The sequence below is a fragment of the Synchiropus splendidus genome, chromosome 9 (assembly GCF_027744825.2).
Source record: "Synchiropus splendidus isolate RoL2022-P1 chromosome 9, RoL_Sspl_1.0, whole genome shotgun sequence".
Classification (NCBI taxonomy): domain Eukaryota; kingdom Metazoa; phylum Chordata; class Actinopteri; order Syngnathiformes; family Callionymidae; genus Synchiropus; species Synchiropus splendidus.
Genome location: NC_071342.1, coordinates 6,431,724 through 6,450,529, shown reverse-complemented (window position 1 = coordinate 6,450,529; position 18,806 = coordinate 6,431,724). Strand labels below are relative to the sequence as shown.

The 18,806-nt window shown below is 43.4% G+C and overlaps 1 protein-coding gene across 2 annotated transcripts; it reads left to right on the top strand.

The window, feature by feature from the left end:
* The first annotated feature begins 250 nt into the window (after window positions 1-250).
* Window positions 251-18,798, top strand: slka (STE20-like kinase a). 2 transcript variants are annotated; one of them, XM_053876087.1, is made up of 19 exons: window positions 251-760; window positions 2,691-2,855; window positions 4,539-4,587; window positions 5,944-6,093; window positions 6,830-6,902; window positions 7,021-7,215; window positions 7,640-7,721; window positions 8,383-8,514; window positions 8,582-9,640; window positions 9,710-9,840; window positions 10,025-10,148; window positions 11,634-11,813; window positions 13,974-14,066; window positions 16,464-16,593; window positions 16,692-16,816; window positions 16,877-17,071; window positions 17,141-17,266; window positions 17,326-17,439; window positions 17,508-18,798. In XM_053876087.1, the coding sequence occupies exons 1-19, from the start codon at window positions 611-613 to the stop codon at window positions 17,652-17,654; spliced, it is 3,420 nt and encodes a 1,139-aa protein (XP_053732062.1). In that variant the 5' UTR covers window positions 251-610; the 3' UTR covers window positions 17,655-18,798. The 2 variants fall into 2 exon arrangements, with proteins under 2 accessions (XP_053732062.1, XP_053732063.1); XM_053876088.1 differs by lacking the exon at window positions 13,974-14,066 and having other exon boundaries at window positions 17,508-18,797.
* Window positions 18,799-18,806: the final 8 nt, after the last annotated feature.

The following is an 18,806-nucleotide window of genomic DNA, read 5'->3' as shown; positions in this document are numbered from 1 at the left end:
TCAAGTTGCACACTGGAAAGGGATCGGTTTCTTTTTCCAAAATAAAACGCATATGTTGGTGCGTCAGCAAATGAGAAAATAGATGGCATGGGCTCCTTAAAACATCTCGTATAAGAAGTGTTTATTTTTAATGTCATATTAAACACATGTGTGGTCGTAAAAAAAAAATTAATTGAAAGGAAGTGCATGTGGTGTTTTATTTTGAAGCCTTATATTCCGGCTTTAAGACACATTTTGGCTAGCTTGACAATGGTCCGCTAACTTCAGTGGTCAGCTAACTGAGCCATGAGCTCCGTCCGATTGACTGTTTTGCAAAGCTAGCTGATAATGCTAAAACATTAGTTCGGTGTAAACTACGTCGTTTGTTAGTAAGATTTAATTTCTTGTAGTCCGACGCGGACAGGGTGGATTTGACGAACTACTTACTGGCCCTCCGAGCATCGCTAGCTGCGGTATGACTGGTAATAACTGCCGTCAAGTTAATATTGACGTCCAGAGAGTCGAATGGCGACATTAGCACCTTCGTTACCAGCACGCGTTATGTCATTTCGATAGCTCCCAGTCAGGAGGACCCGCTACGTTTCTCGGCGGAACTGTATCAGAGGAAAACATGTCCTTTTTCAATTTTCGCAAGATATTTAAGCTTGGGCCTGATAGGAAGAAGAAGCAGTACGAACATGTACACAGAGACGTGAACCCCGAGGAATTTTGGGAGATCATTGGAGAACTTGGAGATGGAGCCTTTGGGAAAGTATTTAAGGTAAATAATTGATGAATCTCGGTGTCTGCTGGTGGGTTTGTTGTATTTGACCGACGTGAAGTGTGACGAATCCAAATCCTTGACGCCCTGCTTTCTTTTCATTAGTCGCTGTATTGTTACTCTCGGTTCCAGTAAAGGTGTGGTTATAATTCCTCTAAATAAACATGGCCTCAACTGTGTGGCACTTAATTTCATGGGCTCATAACACTTCCCTTTATTACTTGACTTCAAAGCTTCAACCATCAGCCATCTTTGGTTCTAATACACTTGTTGGCTGATGGTTATAAATTCATAATGATTATCATAATCATTCCTTTAATCCTCTTATTAACATGCCATGTCGACATGTTCATAGTATTAGGGTTGATGACAGTAATTCGGCTCTACCTTTTACCAACAAGAAGTTACCCTGAGTTTGTCCATTTGGAAAAGTAGTTTCTTTCAAGATACTTTGCACACCATTCCATGCGTCAGAAAAAATAAGCATCATATGCAATTCTGCTTTGGATCAGAATCCTATTCAAATGAGCGATGTGTGACATTTGGCATGGTCCACACACAGACCTTTGCTATTTCTGGCTATAACGCAGGAAACAATTCCTTCACATTAGATTACGGTTTTATGACTTCAGGTAGTCCATGTTGCATGATCAGACCTATCACTTGTTTTGTTGGAAATGTTCTTTCTCAGCAACACTTAATTCAGAAATACTGTATCCAACGAATTGGACCTGCTTTTGTCTTCCCTGAGCTCTCTCATTATGACCCACTTATATGAATAATATGGAATACTAGTTTCCTCTGAACACATCAGGGAGTGCACTCCCGGGTTTTGCAGGATGTGATCTCCATGTATTGTCCGCCAAGATTAGCTGTGATTTCAGCATGTTATTGTTTCTACCTTTTATGAGAGAATTTATTTAATTGAGAGTCAGATCACATCAGTTTTCTTATACTTACGGACAAATACTGACTTTGATGGTAGGAGAGTCAAAAACAAATAAACTGACGTCTGACACTACAAAGAGCAGAGGACAGGGTGTGTGTCTGTGTGCCAGGTCCAAAGAGTACACATGGTAGATGACGTACTTGACGCTAGTCAGCCCATCGCTCCCGCCCTTTTATTTTCCGTTTAACTCTGCCCAGAAACCTGAAAGGTTCGTCCTACACATTAACACTGACATTTCCCCCTCCTACAATTTGTTCAATGTGCCTCCATTTCTACAGACATCTGATTCTCTTTGAATGCACCGTCAAAGCTGCTTCTATAATGCATGCTTCTTCAAATCCCACCTACACACAGATGACTGAATGACAAAATTACATAGCAAATGCCATTTATTGTATCCATGCTTTTTCTCCTCATGTATAAATTGTCTGTTAGAAAATGCAGTCTTTCATGTTTGAACTTTTTCCTCATATTGGGTCTTAACAAAAGAAAAAAATAGGACTTTTATTGTTCTCATAAAATTATTATTACATTTTGTTTTCTCTGACAAATATAGTTCATTGTAAGTTTTCTTTTGACATCATCCTAGGAAGAGAACCCTAACTACTTCATTAAGCAGCTGTAATCTCGTTTTTCACTCCCGTTTTTGACCTTGAAGTAGGTGTTTGATGGGTACAGGAAAGAGAGGAAAGAGGAAGCGAGTTAGAGTTGCTGAAACAGACCTGTGTTTGACCTGATAGGAGATGGCGAAGGCTTTACAGGAAGTTATGTCAAACAACAGCCTTCATTATGTTCTCCATTATTTACGAAACTACTGCTAGCTAAACTATCGTGAAATGATCTGCTGTCTAGCGTTACACAACAGTAACACTGCTGCTCTCACGATAAATCAAGATGAGTGTTCTAGTTCTCCTACATTGTTCTAATAAATATGTATTGTGAGAGCCAACATCACATTTCCTATGATTGTTGTTTTGCAAGGCACAAAACAAGCAAAACGGGACGCTTGCTGCAGCCAAAGTCATCGACACAAAAACAGAAGATGAGTTGGAAGACTACATGGTCGAGATAGATATCCTTGCCTCCTGTAACCATCACCACATCGTTAAACTGCTGGATGCCTTTTACTTTGAAGGGAAGCTGTGGGTAAGTGCGCACTTGTGGGTGATGTAACTTTTTTTTTCTTCCTCGTGCTTGTGATTTGAATTTGCAGCGACATGGGCTGCCAACCAGTCACGCACTACCATGAACGATTTACAACCTTTTTTGTTCTACTCTGCTGTCTGATACAGACGCAGCCTGGTAGAACACAGTGTTTAAATCACATTCTAAAGTAAATAGTTTCCTTAAAACAGTGTGTAGTGTCGGTATGTTGCCAGTGCGATGGCATTGATAGACACGCAAATGTTGCGCAACTATAAAATGCTTGAATCTCTTACTTCCCCCTTTTAACTTGAATTCACTAATCAAATTGAATTCACTTAGTCTAGCCAGGTTTTAAAGTGCATCATGTTCATGTGTCTCTCCCAGGGAGCTAGAACTGGCCTCTCCCATCCTTCAAGTCTTAGCAGGTGGTGTCATGTGACCCTCTCTTGTGGACTGGCCACATCTATAGTAGATAATGGAGGGCTTTTGGAGGCTGGAGAAAGTGCGTGTAAATAATTCAGAGCTGCATGCAGAAGTCTCTGTGGGCTTGTATTTAGCCACATGATAAATGTTTCTTTACTTTGCAGAGTTAATAAACTGCGTAGTAATTTAGAATGCTTACTGTTACTTAATTTATACTGTGTTTGCCTTCGAACAATTGCTGTTCCAGATTGGACCCAAACTGTTTTCTGCATTATATTTGTTTATTTCATTTTTAGGTTGGCAGTAAAAGTATGTGTCATTTCTATTTGTTATAAGTCCAGCATGTTGACAGCAGTGGTTTCTGATAGCTTAGATTGATTTTTAACAATCATTTGACACCAGGGGCTTCTTGGAAACACGCTGACAATCCAATATCCAATATAATTGCTTAAATTTCATCAGCATGGTCAAGCAAGGTTGATTTCATAGCAGGCTTTATTTTTTTTCTGCGGGCCCTCACACCCCATGCACAATAGCAATAAAATGAAACTGTTGCACACTGGTATTTCGTCTACTATTGGTGTACTGTTGCAAATTCATTTTTTCACTTTTTCAAGAGTAACATGAAGCGTCAAAGTGTTATTTTGTAGAAGTGTATTGAAATAAATATGCTGCAAACTAACCTAACTTAGCTTCTGTGGTCCATCTCCATCTCCATCCTTAAGGCCTAAGTTAGCAGTGCTCATCCACACCACGGAGATTTGATCCGCAAAGGAACACGACTTCTAGGAAGCCTACAACTAAAAGAGAAATCATCCTCTGCAAAGTTACTGTGAAAAACAGTGGACGCCATCAAGGTGTTTTACTGTTCTGGATAACCATCTGGATCCACAAATTTGGTTGAGAGGAAACTGCAGCACAAGCTCCCCTTATTCCTCCTACCGTGCATATGTGTGTTGTGTGAGCAGAATTGTGCATCCTCCTGGCCGAGGTCTGCACTCTCTGAGTGTTAATATTCTCCAACCGCTTGTTTCTCGGTTGCATCATCAGTTTTGGGTGATTATTTGAAAATTTGAAAAAAAACAGTATGATAAAATCATTGCTTTTTCTAACTTTAAGCACATACATTTGTGCATCAGTTAAACATTCATTGTGTGCCCATTTCCTTAAAACTGCAGATGTGTTCTCTTTTTGCCGTATTCAACTGCTACTACACTGGAGTCGACATATGGTTTTAATTTCTTCCATTTGCTGTTGCAGATTCTCATTGAGTTCTGTGCGGGTGGCGCAGTGGATGCCATCATGCTTGGTAAGTTTGATGGAACCAAAAAAAAAATCTCTGGAAGTTGTGCCGGCTCCATGATCCAGCCCTTTATGTTCCATGCCACTGCCTCTTTTTTTCCGCTTCTCCCCATTTGGTTAAGCCATTGCTGAAGTGTAATTACTGTTACTCATATTTCACGTTTGCCTTGTTGGAAAACCCTCCTTTTTCTTATTCGGGAGGCTAAAGAAACACTCTTTCACTCATCATGTGTGAAGGATTATGACTGAGAGGTGAACCATGTGCCTGAACCATAACACACGTCCTCTTACAGATTTCCAATCATGTGTGCTGAAGGGGCAAAGTGTTGTCATCAGGTTGGACGTGTTCAATCAAATCATATAAATGTTTTGCTCACAGGATTGAATTTTAGGTGAGAATGTACTTCTTTGTAGACTTCACTCTAGGAAGGCAAGGAAGTTTGATTGTTGAGGTTTGAGGCATATAAATGTAGAGCAAGATGTGGCAGTGAGACCCTAAAGACTAAAGACCTAAAGAAGCTTGTACCCTGAGATCAATGCGGGATTAGATTTGGGTTTCAAGACTCTTGTCCGTAATTTTTTGCTGTGAATGCTGTAATCACAAATTCTTGCTCACACTTAAAATGCAGACATTTCACCACACCAACCACCATCACAACTGCTGCATCGATATAACGTGACCCACATGGGACAACAGCAATGACAATCTTCGACGACCAGTGGCTCCCACTTGAAGATGATTTTTAACGTTGTTTGGTACAGGTTGTATAAATTGTGTTGTGCGTGTTCTATATTAGCCACACAAACACAATCCCTCTTGAGGAACACAGGTTTTACTTGCAAAATTTACGAGCGATATTTTTACTTGACACAATATTCACAGTTATGTAAACCAAGCCCCCTGATCCACAAAGGGGCCACAGCACAATCAACTGACTACAAGACACCTGATTGGTGACCTCTGCTCCCATTGCAGCCCTTTGAGGTTTGAGGTTTGGTTTGACACCCTTTTTGTAAACTACGTTGCTTAGAAGCAGCAATGCCCCTAGTAGAGCATGTGTATTATTGACTTTATTGCGAAGAGCATGGTAATTAGTTGGGATAATGAGTGTTATAAATGTCTTTTTCCTTTCTCTGTATTCGTAGTCTTGATATGATTGAGAATTCAAGCTTGTGTTCTGCTCTACAATGTGACTCAGCCATAGCAAATGTCCTCCACCAGACTTCCAGTCATGCACGCTGGCGTTTGCAAGGGTGGAGTGTCGTTGTTTAGTCACCATTGGCAACCGAGATCTGTTAACTTAGCTCAACTTGTGACCGCCTGATCTTTTAGAAAGTCTGACTCAGTGGTTTTCTGCTGCAGAACTGGAGAGACCCCTGACTGAGCCCCAGATCCGTGTGGTGTGCAGGCAGACCCTGGAGGCCTTGAGCTACCTGCATGACAGCAAAGTCATCCACAGAGACCTCAAAGCTGGAAACATCCTACTCTCTCTGGAAGGAGATGTGAAGCTAGGTACCTGTTTATTTATCTGCTTATTTAATGTGCTGTATAACTTCAGCTGATTCACTGTTGACTGTCCTCTGTGGACACTAAAGCTGCCTGCAGGGCTGTAACACTAATAGGCTTTTAAAGCTAATTAGCGGAGTCCATCTTTGCCTTCATTAAAACCATCTGAGCCCAGTGACCTCTGGGGACAGCAGTGGCATGTGCCCAACTCTTCTGTTTGCTTATTTCCACATTAAAATGAGTCATTCTCTGCGCCAGTTTGCTGGACTGAGTTTCTTCGTCCCCAAAGGGGAATTGTATTTTTGTACTTTTCCTATGTGCCGGCATCGCTGATGCAAAGTGTTGTGTAACATTTTAAAGTGTTGCAACTGTGAAATCCATAGCTATTGTTTCCCTGATGAATCACTCTCTGTGGGCTACCAGTCACCGAGGAACCTGGCAAACAATAATTATCAAGTGGTGATGATGTATTTTGATATATGGTTTCTTAGGATCAAGCAAGACATATATCTATCAGGTAGGTATTCTGTTTCAGCTGAATCTTAGTTTTACGACACATTTTTTTCAGAAACATGCAGAATGAACAATATGCTTCAACAGATATATAGGTATAACAGCTTATTGCTATAGTTATTTTATGTGAAACTGATGCAAAATGTCTGATAAACGTCATTATTATGATGGCACTAGCATTATTTCAGACTGCAGTATTTACATAAATTGTATTCATGTCCCATTTCAGCTGATTTTGGGGTGTCAGCTAAAAATACCAAGACGTTACAAAGGCGAGATTCATTCATCGGCACTCCGTACTGGTGAGTCATACAGTACTGCAAATACAAGTGTTAACAACTTGCTGTCGGAATATTGTCGATAAGCCAGAGGCTTTTCTCTGTCAGCAAATCGCAGTGCTTCTCACTTCTTCTCATGCAGGATGGCACCAGAGGTTGTGATGTGTGAGACTTCTAAGGACCGCCCGTACGATTACAAGGCCGACATATGGTCCCTCGGGGTCACCCTGATAGAGCTGGCCCAAATTGAGCCACCCAACCATGAGATGAATCCCATGAGGGTGCTGCTGAAAATAGCCAAGTCTGAGCCGCCCACTCTAATGCAGCCATCTCGATGGTGAGCCGGTGATAATGAGTTAGATGGCTGCGGAATGTTTAGATCAGTGGTTCCCAGACTGTTTTTGCCTCACTCCTCCCCTTTACACACATTAAACACATGCACTCACGCACGCACCTTATAATGTGTCTTGCCATTGTTTTTCTGTTTGAATAATGTTAATATGTTAGAAATATGGTCTCAGTGTATAAGCTTTGTTGTGGAACAAATTACATTTCTTTCTTTTACAAGTGAAATACACGAAAATTCTGAAATGTTTTGCTTGCTACCCTACATTTAATGCATTGTTTCACCTTCTTCCCACTGTATCATTGCACTCTATACTTTGAGAGGCACTGGTTTAGATGGCTGCCCTCGTTAGATACTGGTGAGTGTGAGTTTCATCACATAAACCTGACTATTCATTCCTGATATTTTCTCCAAGGTCACCTGAGTTCAATGACTTCCTGCGAAAAGCTCTAGATAAGAACGTGGACAATCGATGGAGCACGGCACAACTTCTACAGGTATAACGCTCACGTCAACTTTGTCCTTTTGTCGCTATATGAAAAAAATTATATCGTAACCTAATGGCATTTATTGGAAAATAAAGTAGAAATACATTAATGGATGAACCACCCAGAAAGCAAGAAAGAAAGAGATGTAAGGATGAAAAAATATGATACGAATGACAGTAAAAAAGAGATAGGATGCTAGAAAAAAGAACGTAAAAAAACATCACGTGAGAGAGAAAGGACAAAGACAAAGCCTCAATTCAAAATGATGAGGAAAAAAATAAAAACAAAATATAAAACAAGCAAATAAAACCTTCAGAATATTCATATTTGTTATTCACATATCATAAATGTAATGTAAATAGCTTAAATTCCTTTTTTCCAATAATCTTTCATTTTGATTTGAAGGTAAGGCATAAACGCAACAAGCTCGAATGAAAAGAAGAACAAAAGTTAACCCTTCACATTTGAACATGATATATTTGGAGTTGAACTGGTAATTACTAAAAAAAATAATAGCTTTATGGGCTGACCTCATGATGGCCAGATGAATAAAGTCAAAGGACCTCATGTGGCCCCTCATTGACCAGGTCTGCATTTTAGCCTAGCTTTCATCTGGAGGTGTTTTCCTGCTGAGACGCGAGGTTTCACTGCTTGGTCCTTGTCTTCTCAGCATCCGTTTGTCACCAGCGTAACAGACAGCAAGCCTCTCCGAGAGCTCATAGCGGAGGCCAAAGCTGAAGTCACTGAGGAGATCGAGGACAGTAAGGAAGAGGAAGACGAAGAGGAGCCGGAAACACCTCTTGTGAGTGAAATGATTGTTGAAGAATGTTATTTTTGAGATGTTTCCTTAACTGTGTTTACTGGATCAGACTGCTCCCGGATACAAGCGGGCACCATCGGACACAAGCGTGACCAGTTCAGAGGACGACAAGGTTCCGGCACCCGCCTCCACGCTTGAGTCCGTCACAGAGAAGACAGAAGCCGAGCCTGCCGAGGACATTATCTCTGATAAGCTCTCTGATGAAGGCCTGGGCACGAGTGAAATAGACAAGAACGAGGAGCAGAAACTCAACGAGGTGTCTGACGCCAGTAATGAAGACCTAGCCTCAGGGCTGATCGAGTCTCCCAAAGATTTGGTCTCTCCTACTGACACTATACAAGAAAACGGTGAAAACGCTGAATCCATTCCCAACATGTCCCCAAAACCTGCTGCAGATGAAGAAAACAAGGAAGATGAGACACAGGAGGCGGTTGCATCGGCGGAAGAAATGAGTGCGACAAATGTGCAGGAGCCTGAAACTGAAGAAACAGCGGAGGAGCCAGAGAAGGAATCAGAGAAGTCCCTATCAGAACAAGAGGAGAAAGATGAAGTGGTTTCAGAAACTACTAATGGTGCAGATGTAGATACAGTCACTGATGAAAAGGAATCTGAATCGAAGGAAGTTGATAGTAAAGAAGTGAAGATCAATGGAGAGATCGAAGAGAAGCCAGGCGAGTGTTTAGCCATCAAGGTGGACACTGACGCTGACCAGCCAAGTGGGATGACTGACGAAAAGTCAGAGTCGACACCAGAGAATCAGGCCAAGGAGGAGGAGGCTGTTTCTGATCAACTTCCAACTGAATCCACAAATGGAGTTTGTGATGAAGCCAAAGAGGATTCGGATGAAGTGCTTCCCACTCCTGATGCCCCTGTGAAGGAAGATGAGAAGTGTGCTGAGGAGAGCACGATCCGAGAGGACATATCTGCAGCGGGCAGTGAATCAGACACCAAGACAGAGCAGGAAAGTCCTGCTGTGACGAAGCGCGATGTTGAGAAAGACTCTGACTCTCTCAGCAGCTCGGCCACTGATACTAACAGCCTCGACCTCAATCTGTCTATATCCAGCTTCCTGTCCAAGAGCAGGGAGGGGGGCTCCGTGTCCGTTCAGGTAATCCATTCTGTCTGCCAGGATTCATCTTTTAAAAGTGTCAGCGTCAAAATTTCAATGTTCTTTCAGGAATCCAAGCGCCACAAGAAGACCCTGAAGAAAACTCGTAAGTTCATGGTGGACGGAGTTGAAGTCAGCGTGACCACGTCGAAGATTGTGACCGACAACGATGCCAAAAATGAGGAAATGCGGTTCCTGAGGTAAGTTGGTTGGAAATCTCCCTTACCCAAGTAAAAGAAAGTTCCCTGATTTTTTTGCCTTTTAAAGTATCCCATTGTGGATTACCAAACAGGCTCGACCCTGCATTGTCTTATGAAGAGCAGTTGTGCCCGAGCATAAATACAGGTTTTGGATTGTGTGTTGTAATCATGACTTTGGCTGCAGGCGGCAGGAGCTGAGAGAGCTGCGCCTCCTGCAGAAAGAGGAGCAGCGAGCGCAGCAACAGCTCAGCAACAAGCTGCAGCAGCAGAGAGAGCAGATCTATCGGCGCTTTGAACAGGAAACCACTGTGAGTCACTGTGCCAGTTTCATACCACACTTTTGTTTCAGTCAGGCCTGGAAACAACGGGCGATACAAATACACTGCAGGGCTGTGCTTCACTAACGGCTGCCGTTTTACTTTACACATTTGGCACCACTTCAACGGAGGTAATCATTTATAGTTACGGGGCAATGAAATACTGAAACTGTCATGAGATGATTAATCAAAACATAGGGAAATTAGTTTCTCCCTGCTGTTGAAAAGTATTACTGGAGATCAGTAGCTCACTGTTGTATCAAAATATATGTTCACACCAAACGTGATTTAGCGCTTGATTTACATGGTGATGTGCGATAGATTGTCAGGCTACAATATGGGCCAGGTGTGGGGTAACAAGGTCACACCTTCAGTACATTTCAAGTGACATGTTTCTGGCAACACCTGTAAACACTAGCGACTACCTGGGTGCGATTATGGCGACAAGTGTGGCCAAGTGGCATTTGGTGTGAATGTACTGTATTGAAATGATGCAATTTTTTGTTTTCTTTTTTCCACTAAATGAAGTATGACTAAATAAAAAACAAATGTGTTCAATATTTTGCTTACAAGATGAGACTTATAGTTGCTCTTACTCATGGTTTTGCTCCTCAGAAGTGTGTTCAGAGTAGGTGACATCTGAAGCGTTGAAATAGAAGCAAGACATCATGAAATTTAACTGTGTTTATGCCCTTTTCATATGCAGATGTTTCAGATCAAAGGGGATTCTCAGCTTCATGGCAACTTTTGGGGATTATGTTGATGAGTCAGGTGTGACAATGTGGTGAAGAGTTATTGAGTCCAGGCTTAGAGGGAACTGGAATGCGGTTTGGTTTCTGTCAATTGAGTTCACCGCAGCTCTGGGTTTGTGATAGAGAACGGCAGGTGGAGTCGGACTGTGTCTTTGTGGATGGGGTGAGTGATGTACTGTATAAGGAAGCCAGGAGCATCTCAGCAGTATGTGAGGGTTGCACAGGAGATGTATGACAATAGTGAGACAGGTGTGCTCACAGAGTGAAAGTGAGAGTAGGAGATAGGTGATAGACCATGAGGGTTGCTGGTGTGTGTGATGGAAAGAAGAGGAATGATGGTCAATAAAAGCTGCATAGAATATGTGTGTTTGTGAATGAGAGAGGGAGAGAGGCAGGAGGCCTCGTGAGGGGTAGAGGAAGTGAAAAACCAGATGAGTTCAAGTATTTGGGATCAGTCACCTACTGTGATGGGCGGAGATTAAAAGAGGTGAAGAGGAAGGGTAGAACAGATGGAGATGCTCAGGTCTCCACTGGGAGTGACAGGACATGATTGGAAATGAGGGTGTCAGAAGGAGAGCTCAGGTGGAAACATGGTTAGGGACATGAAGAGGATAGGTCAGACTAGTGACAATGATGAAGATGGGTTAAGGTCGGGGAGGCTGAGGCTGGGGCTGGCAAACCCTCATGATGTTGGAGAAATACATGTGATGAATGTTGTTTCCAGGCCAAGAAAAGACAGTATGATCAAGAGGTGGAGAACCTGGAGAAGAAGCAGAAGCAGACCATCGAGCGTCTGGAGCAGGATCACACCAGTCGACTCAGGGATGAAGCCAAACGTATCAAAGGGGACCAAGACAAGGAGCTGTCCAAGTTCCAGAATATGCTGAAGAATCGGAAAAAAGAGGTACTGCCCGGAAGACACGATCATCTTCTGCTGAAGTGTTGGGGGGGAGGTGATTGCGGGGGCTCAGCTGCTGCTGCGCAGAGCGATAATCAGCTGCATGGGTTCCATCTTGTCTGTGGCATTTTTTATGTTTATGGGGGACTCTACTGCTTCTCTAGTGCTGATGACAGCACGTGCTTTTTGTTTCCATGATTCTTCGTTGTGCTGCTGAGCTTGTTGTTCTTGCTGATAACAGAAAATGGTGCCAGCAGGTTGTCGTGGCCTTGTCCTTCCTGCTTTCTCTGGGTCATTTTCAGGGCGTTTTGGATGTGTTTGCACGAAACTATCAGAGAGATGTGTTGGAAGGAAATGTGTTTGTGGTAGCCATGATTCAGTGCGTCACGTGGGTTCCGGCATTCAGCATGGAGCGATGACTCAAGCTGCTTCTAGAAGCCACTGAGTTCAACTGCATTCATAAGTAGAGTGCAAGAACACATGTTGCTGATGTGGAAATGTACTTAATAACACTCATGATATTCATCTCAGAGTCAAAACCGCCAACTGCAATTTCATTCATGGAGAGAACACCCACACTGGTGCTTTCAGGGACCTCGTCGTTTAACAATAATAACCTTCTTTCGATAACAGAACACAGATTCATTACACAGCATCCTCAGATAACACTCGAAACCCAGACCATATCATGGCTAAAGTATCAGTGACAGTTTACATCATGTTTCCTTCACACACTGTTCTCAACCTCTTGCTTTCATCTGTCGCAGCATTATATGGCAGCCCAATCACTTTGGCAATGCAAATCCGCGTTTTGTATTTGAGCTATTCCGTGTTTTTGACCTAACCGTGTCTCCCGTGTGAGTGTGTGAGGTGGCTTTGCAAGCGGACGATTTTGAACAGATTAATCAAGAGGTGTCAGGTGCTTTTTTGGGGTGTCACTTTGAGGCAGACAGCAGAGTGATTGACAACGACTGTGTCAGCATTCAAAGGCGTTTACAACCTGTCAGGTTGGGCTGCCAGGCAATTCCAGACCAGTCACTCTGCTCTCAGCGTCAGTGCAAATAATCCTCTCCATGGCTGGTGGACTTGAAACAATTGCGGTGGAGCTATTCATCTTTTACCTCTGGCAGGGCTGCACAGTATCAAGAACTGTAGACCTGATTTGACTAGTATTTAAAAAGAACATTAATAGTAGATTTGAACCATCTGCAGCTGTATTTATTCACTACGATAGTGCCAGACTGCAGTGGTTCTTACAAAACATTTTTTCCCCTTGTCGTTCCTTCCTGTATTATATAATAACCGACTGAAATAGACGCCTTTTTCCATTTTTCATGAAACATCCATATTTATTTTATGAGACATGAATTATTATCAGTTTAATTTTTGAACTACACACAGCTCTGGTTTCACTTAAGACGAACACCAGAAAGCACTACAAAGTTAATTGTCGATTGTGTTGTTCATCGCTTCGTCTTACAATATATTGTTTATAGCAGTGAAATATGTTGTGTTGTTCGTCGGCTTTCATTTAACACCAGTTTATTATTTCTAATATTCATTATTTATAAAATCAAAATGTTTTTATTAATATTAAAACCCTTCTTAGCAAAACGTTTTGGAATAATATTAAATGGTTTATGAAATTATTATTTTTAAGCATGAAATTGTACTTATTGCATTCCATATTGTTACAGTCTTAATTTAAAACAAGAGTTGGGATTCATAAATAAATTAATTCAAATTCATTTTTTTATTTCTTAGTTTTTAATTCTTTTTTTTTATTATTTTATTTATTTATTTTGCTTCCGTTGTGATGTTTCTTATACTTCAATTTTGATTATGACATCACATTGTATAATGTAGTGCACTGAAAATGCTCCCTGTGAAAGGTTTAGTTTTAGTTTAAGTCCCAGCCCAACATCAAATACAACTAAAGAAGAGAAAATATATAAAAACATAGGTCTTTATGCTCCTTATGCTCCACATGCGTGGAGTAATATTGTGCAGCCCTGCTTATCATCAATCAACCCTCGACATGTTCTGACGGGTGTCGAGCATGTGGTCCAATTCTGGGTTCCTGTCCTCTCCAATTGGGCCGTGCATGATAGTAAATCCCTCTCTGATTTTCAGTAATAAACGTGAAAAAAAAAATCCCCACTCTAGGCCAAACAGGAGGTCGAGCAGTCCCCCAAACACATGAGAAAAGAGCTCATGAAGCGTTTAAAGGAAGACCTGTCGCTCCTTAAAACCGCTGAGGTAAACCATCTCCTGTAGAGACACTGACTCTCTCACTTTCACTCTGTCTTTACTCCCTTCTTTTGTCGAGCCAAAGACCAACAACGGCTGTTTTTGTCGTCACTCCCTGGAGTGTTACTGGAGAAATCAGGCTCAGCAGTTTTGCAATCCTACTTTACAAACCAAACCTCCTTCTGTGACGTGAGTGGCGGCGGACTCTGCCTTTGTTTCAAATGTGAAAACCTCTGTTCTTGTAAGGAACGACGCAACAGCCGCATGAGAACTGCAGGCTTTGCCCGAATTGGCTTCCAGGCATGAATATTAACAACAACTGATGGAGTTCCTCGTGACATTTCGAATGCGCTGCACGACTCAAACTCACCAGCGTCCCGTTCAGATGGAAACAGGCGCCCTCTTATGTCAAGTGTGTGTGACACCCTCAGCCTGCTGTGTGCTCTGATCAGGGCGAGTGTGTGCTCTTCCCCGCAGGCAGTGGCCCAGGTTATGATTCAGTCTTTTCAGTTGTCCTCATGTGCACTCTTCAACGCTCAGATGCAGGATGTAAGTCTCTTCCCATCATCCCCTCACACCACCATGTTTTTTTTGTTTTGTAACCAGACATGTGCAGGATGTTTGTGGCGTTTCAGTCGAAGGAGCCATGTGGTCCTGGGTGCCGTGTTTCTTTTAAGTGTTGCCGTGCTGTGCCGTGCTCGTCTCTTCTCAGCTGTTCTCTCGCTAGTCAAGCTCATGTGTCCATAAAAAAAACAGTCCTGTGCACTCTCACCGGGTTGAAGAGTTGAAAAGCAGATGTAAATAGTCAGTAAACAGTTTGCAGTCTTTACTTCATCACAAAGGTTTTGCCGGTAGTCATGTGTCTTTCATCCAGGGGTGTCACACACAGACCTGGACCAGCAAATGTACATGCATTGTCAGTCCGTCAATAGGAAGTTATGTAATCTGAAGTTATGTTGCAGAATACATACATGGTCCAACACCCATGCATGCTTCCCTTTTAACATCAAATTCCCTTCTATCAACATTAAACTTTTACAAGTTGTCAAATCCATTTATGAAAACAGCCCGTCCAATGGCAAACCTTCACCACCATGATCTTTGAAGGTATTGATATCAACAGGCATGTAGTTTTTGGTCATCATTAAATTAGTATTTATTTAAGATTCCAGCCAGCCTTAAAACTCGTGAGCTGGACTTGGCACCAGAGCCTTGAGTTTTACTCAGAAAAAACTGCTTTTACGTTGTATTAGATTGAAAGGTTGTTGTAACTGAGACCTTCAGCAGACATACAAACTTATACTGAGGTAATAGAACTGAATCACTTGAGACCAAACAGTGACGGTCGGAGGCCCCGCCCCTGTGGCACCGTATTCTTGATGGTGGTCTCTAACTCTCTGGTTTTGACTCATTTCAGGCCAACCAGTTAACCAGTTGCAAGTCATATTCATCAAATTTACTGAAGAAACAAAAATGCACTTGCAAACTGCATACTTGGATTCAAACTGTTGAGAACAGTAGAAAAAACGGAATACAATTCTGAATAAAATAAATGTAATAAAACCGTGTCTAAATATCATCAAATAAAAAGAATGTATTTTATTTTCCAAAGAAGATATAAGTGAATGCATATAAAACTATCGCCATAAAATGTTCTAATTCATTTTCAAAACTGCTTCAACAGGTGCTTTCATGAACAGTGTTTACTGTTGTATGGGGCGGCATCACTTTCTTGATCATTTTTTCCGTTTCAAGAACTTCTCCATGGTTGTTAACTATCAAAGATTTGCAGCTGTCAAGTCAATTCATTGATACACGACTGCCACCATATGTGGCTACTGTATGAGAACAGAGCGTCTCACGGCCCAAAGGTGTAAAACAAGAAAACTTTTAGAGTCCCAACCATGGGCCCCTCCGACCCTTTGGTTTAGAATCAGTGCTCTGAAAGATATAGATCCTGGATTCTCAAAAAAAAAAAACTGCCTTTACATTGGTCATGTGATCACAAGGGTGCTTGGCAGTGCAGAACCCAAGGACTTGAACTCGCTGAGGTGCCAGGAGACTCCTACACATGACAATGTAATGGAAGTTATCAGCTCAAGTTCGGCCCCCATGCTTGTGTCGGTAGTGGAATCAGATGGTCATGTGTTTCAGGTGTTGCTGCTCTGGGTCGACGTGTCAGCCGCACTTTCACTGTTCCATTCTTTCCGACGTGAACTCAGGATTTTGACTGTTGAAAAAGTGTCATCGGTGTCGTCTCACACTTCTCTCTTCACTCCTGTTGCTCTCCTCCTGACTCCAGTGAATTCTCATGCAGTGGTGTGATGGCTTGTGTTGGTGTTTGTGGTTTGCGCCCCGCGCATCAGTCTCGCCCTCCTCACTGTTGCCCCTCTGCTGGCTCTCCAGGAGCAGGAGTTCCTGCAGAAGCAGCAGCAGGAGCTGGACGGAGCTCTGAAGAAGATCATTCAGCAGCACAAGCTGGAGATCGCCACCATCGAGCGAGACTGTCTGAACCACAAGCAGCAGCTGATGCGAGGTGGGAGACACGTGCAAAACACCTGTCTGATCAGACGAGTCGCCACTTGTCCCGCACTGTGATCGGCGCCTGACATGCTCTGACGTGCCTGTGTGCAGCGAGAGAAGCCGCCATGTGGGAGCTGGAAGAGCGCCACCTGCAGGAGAAGCACCAGCAGCTGAAGCAGCAGCTGAAGGACCAGTACTTCATGCAGAGGCACCAGCTGCTGAAGAGACACGAGAAGGTGAGACACGGCCATGAGTCAGCAGGCCGGGGCTGACCTGTGTGTGTGTTTGTGTGACAGGAAATGGAGCAGATGCAGCGCTACAACCAGCGGCTGGTGGAGGAGATGAAGAACAAACAAACCCAAGAGCGCGTCCGCCTCCCCAAAATCCAGCGCAGCGATGCCAAGACCCGCATGGCCATGTTCAAGAAGAGCCTCCGCATCACCGCCACGGCCAGCATCACGCCGGAGATGGAGCGAGAGCGGATCAAGCAGGTAAGCGGGACTTCCTTCAGTCGTCTTTAGCGCTTCAGCTGTCGTCACGTCTGCTGCCGTCTGGTCCAGTTTGCTGCTCAGGAGGAGAAGAGGCAGAAGAACGAGAGGCTCCACCAGCACCAGAAGCATGAGAACCAGATGAGAGACCTGCAGCTGCAGTGTGACTCCAACATCCGGGAGCTGCAGCAGCTTCAGGTGACGCTCCGGTCGCCGGCGTTGTCTGTCGCTCCGACTCACCTGGATGTTTCTTTCAGAACGAGAAGTGCCACCTACTGATCGAGCACGAGACCCAGAAGCTGAAGGAGCTGGACGAGGAGCACGCGCAGGAGATGAAGGAGTGGAGGGAGAAGCTGCGTCCCAGGAAGAAGGTACAGTCCAGACGCTGCTCCAGTCCGTCCGTCTGTCTGCAGTGGCTTGACTCTGCTGCCCCCTGTAGGCCCTGGAGGAGGAGTTCACCCGGAAGCTGCAGGAGCAGGAAGTCTTCTTCAAGATGAGCGGCGAGTCCGAATGCCTTAACCCGACCGCCCAGAGCCGAGTGTCCAAGTTCTACCCGATCCCAAACCTGCACAACTCAGGTGTCTAGCCTGCTGGGGAGTTCAGGGCGGGGCCTCGTTTTTTTTTACCACCGCTGCGGTCCACGTTCAGTGACGTGCCTACACACTCCTCTCCCTCGCCCAGGACGTGATGCACTTTCTTTTGAGCATGTCCCAGATTCCAGACGCCAACCATGCTGACCTTTTTTTGTTTGAAATGATCAACAGTGCCTCGTTCAGTTGCGTCCTGATGTCGTCACGATCTCTCACCACTAGATGGCAGCTCGTGATGCTGCGTGAGACAGAAGTGGCTCATGGGAAATGTAGTGTTCCGTCGTGTTGTCTTCTGTGCTCACTGTTCGATGTCCTCAAACGTGACAGGAAGTGGAATGTAGTTCACTAATCATTTGTGATTCAAGGCGACAAAGCATTGTGTAATAACACGACAATTCCAGTGATCCATGCTGTAGTAACCATTCCATGACTCACGTTACGATCTGGCTCATGTAGCAATGTTGCGTGATGTTGGACAGGCTGTAGCTTTTTAGTCAACAGTTGCTATTATTCCTCCATGTAAACACTTGACCTTGGATACTCGCTCACTGCTGCGTTTATACTTGGTATACATGGTCTCTGGCACATGATGATGCTCTACTGTGTTATTGTGTGTGTGTTTATCATGGAATCAAGTCGTGCGACTTTCAACGAGATGCTACATTGCTACATGAAGGAGTGTTTCTACATAATACGTGTCGCACATAAACCACAACTTATCGCCGCTAAATCCGCTAATGCTAGTTTGCGCTAAAAAAATATGGCTGGTCGCGCTAATATGCAGCTTTCCGTCGCGGCTCTTCTCACCAAGCTGATGGAAACTTTTAAAGTCAATTTTATCTTTATTTACGAATATTTTAATGATAAAATTTAACGATGATTTTATAAATGTGTATTTCCGATGCTGTAAATGTATGATACCACGTGGGATCATTCTGCAGCTCCAGGTCCTCCTGCTGTGTCCACGCCGAAACTTCTCCGATGCTGGGTTTTTGTTTTCGGCGCACAGATTTAACATATATTTTTATTACGTTGCAGCTTGGTCTTTTAGTTCCACTCCACGATAAGTGTTCGCATATCAATGTCATATCAGAGAAACTGTCTTGTACATAAATAAAAGGTTAACTGTACACCTGTATGGGATTCAC

Coding starts and splice junctions, on each gene's coding strand:
- slka (XM_053876087.1), top strand. CDS start 611: ATGTCCTTTTTCAATTTTCGCAAGATATTTAAGCTTGGGCCTGATAGG. Junction 7,216..7,639: donor CTAATGCAGCCATCTCGATG/GTGAGCCGGTGA, acceptor ATTTTCTCCAAG/GTCACCTGAGTTCAATGACT. Junction 16,594..16,691: donor CAAGCAGCAGCTGATGCGAG/GTGGGAGACACG, acceptor GCCTGTGTGCAG/CGAGAGAAGCCGCCATGTGG.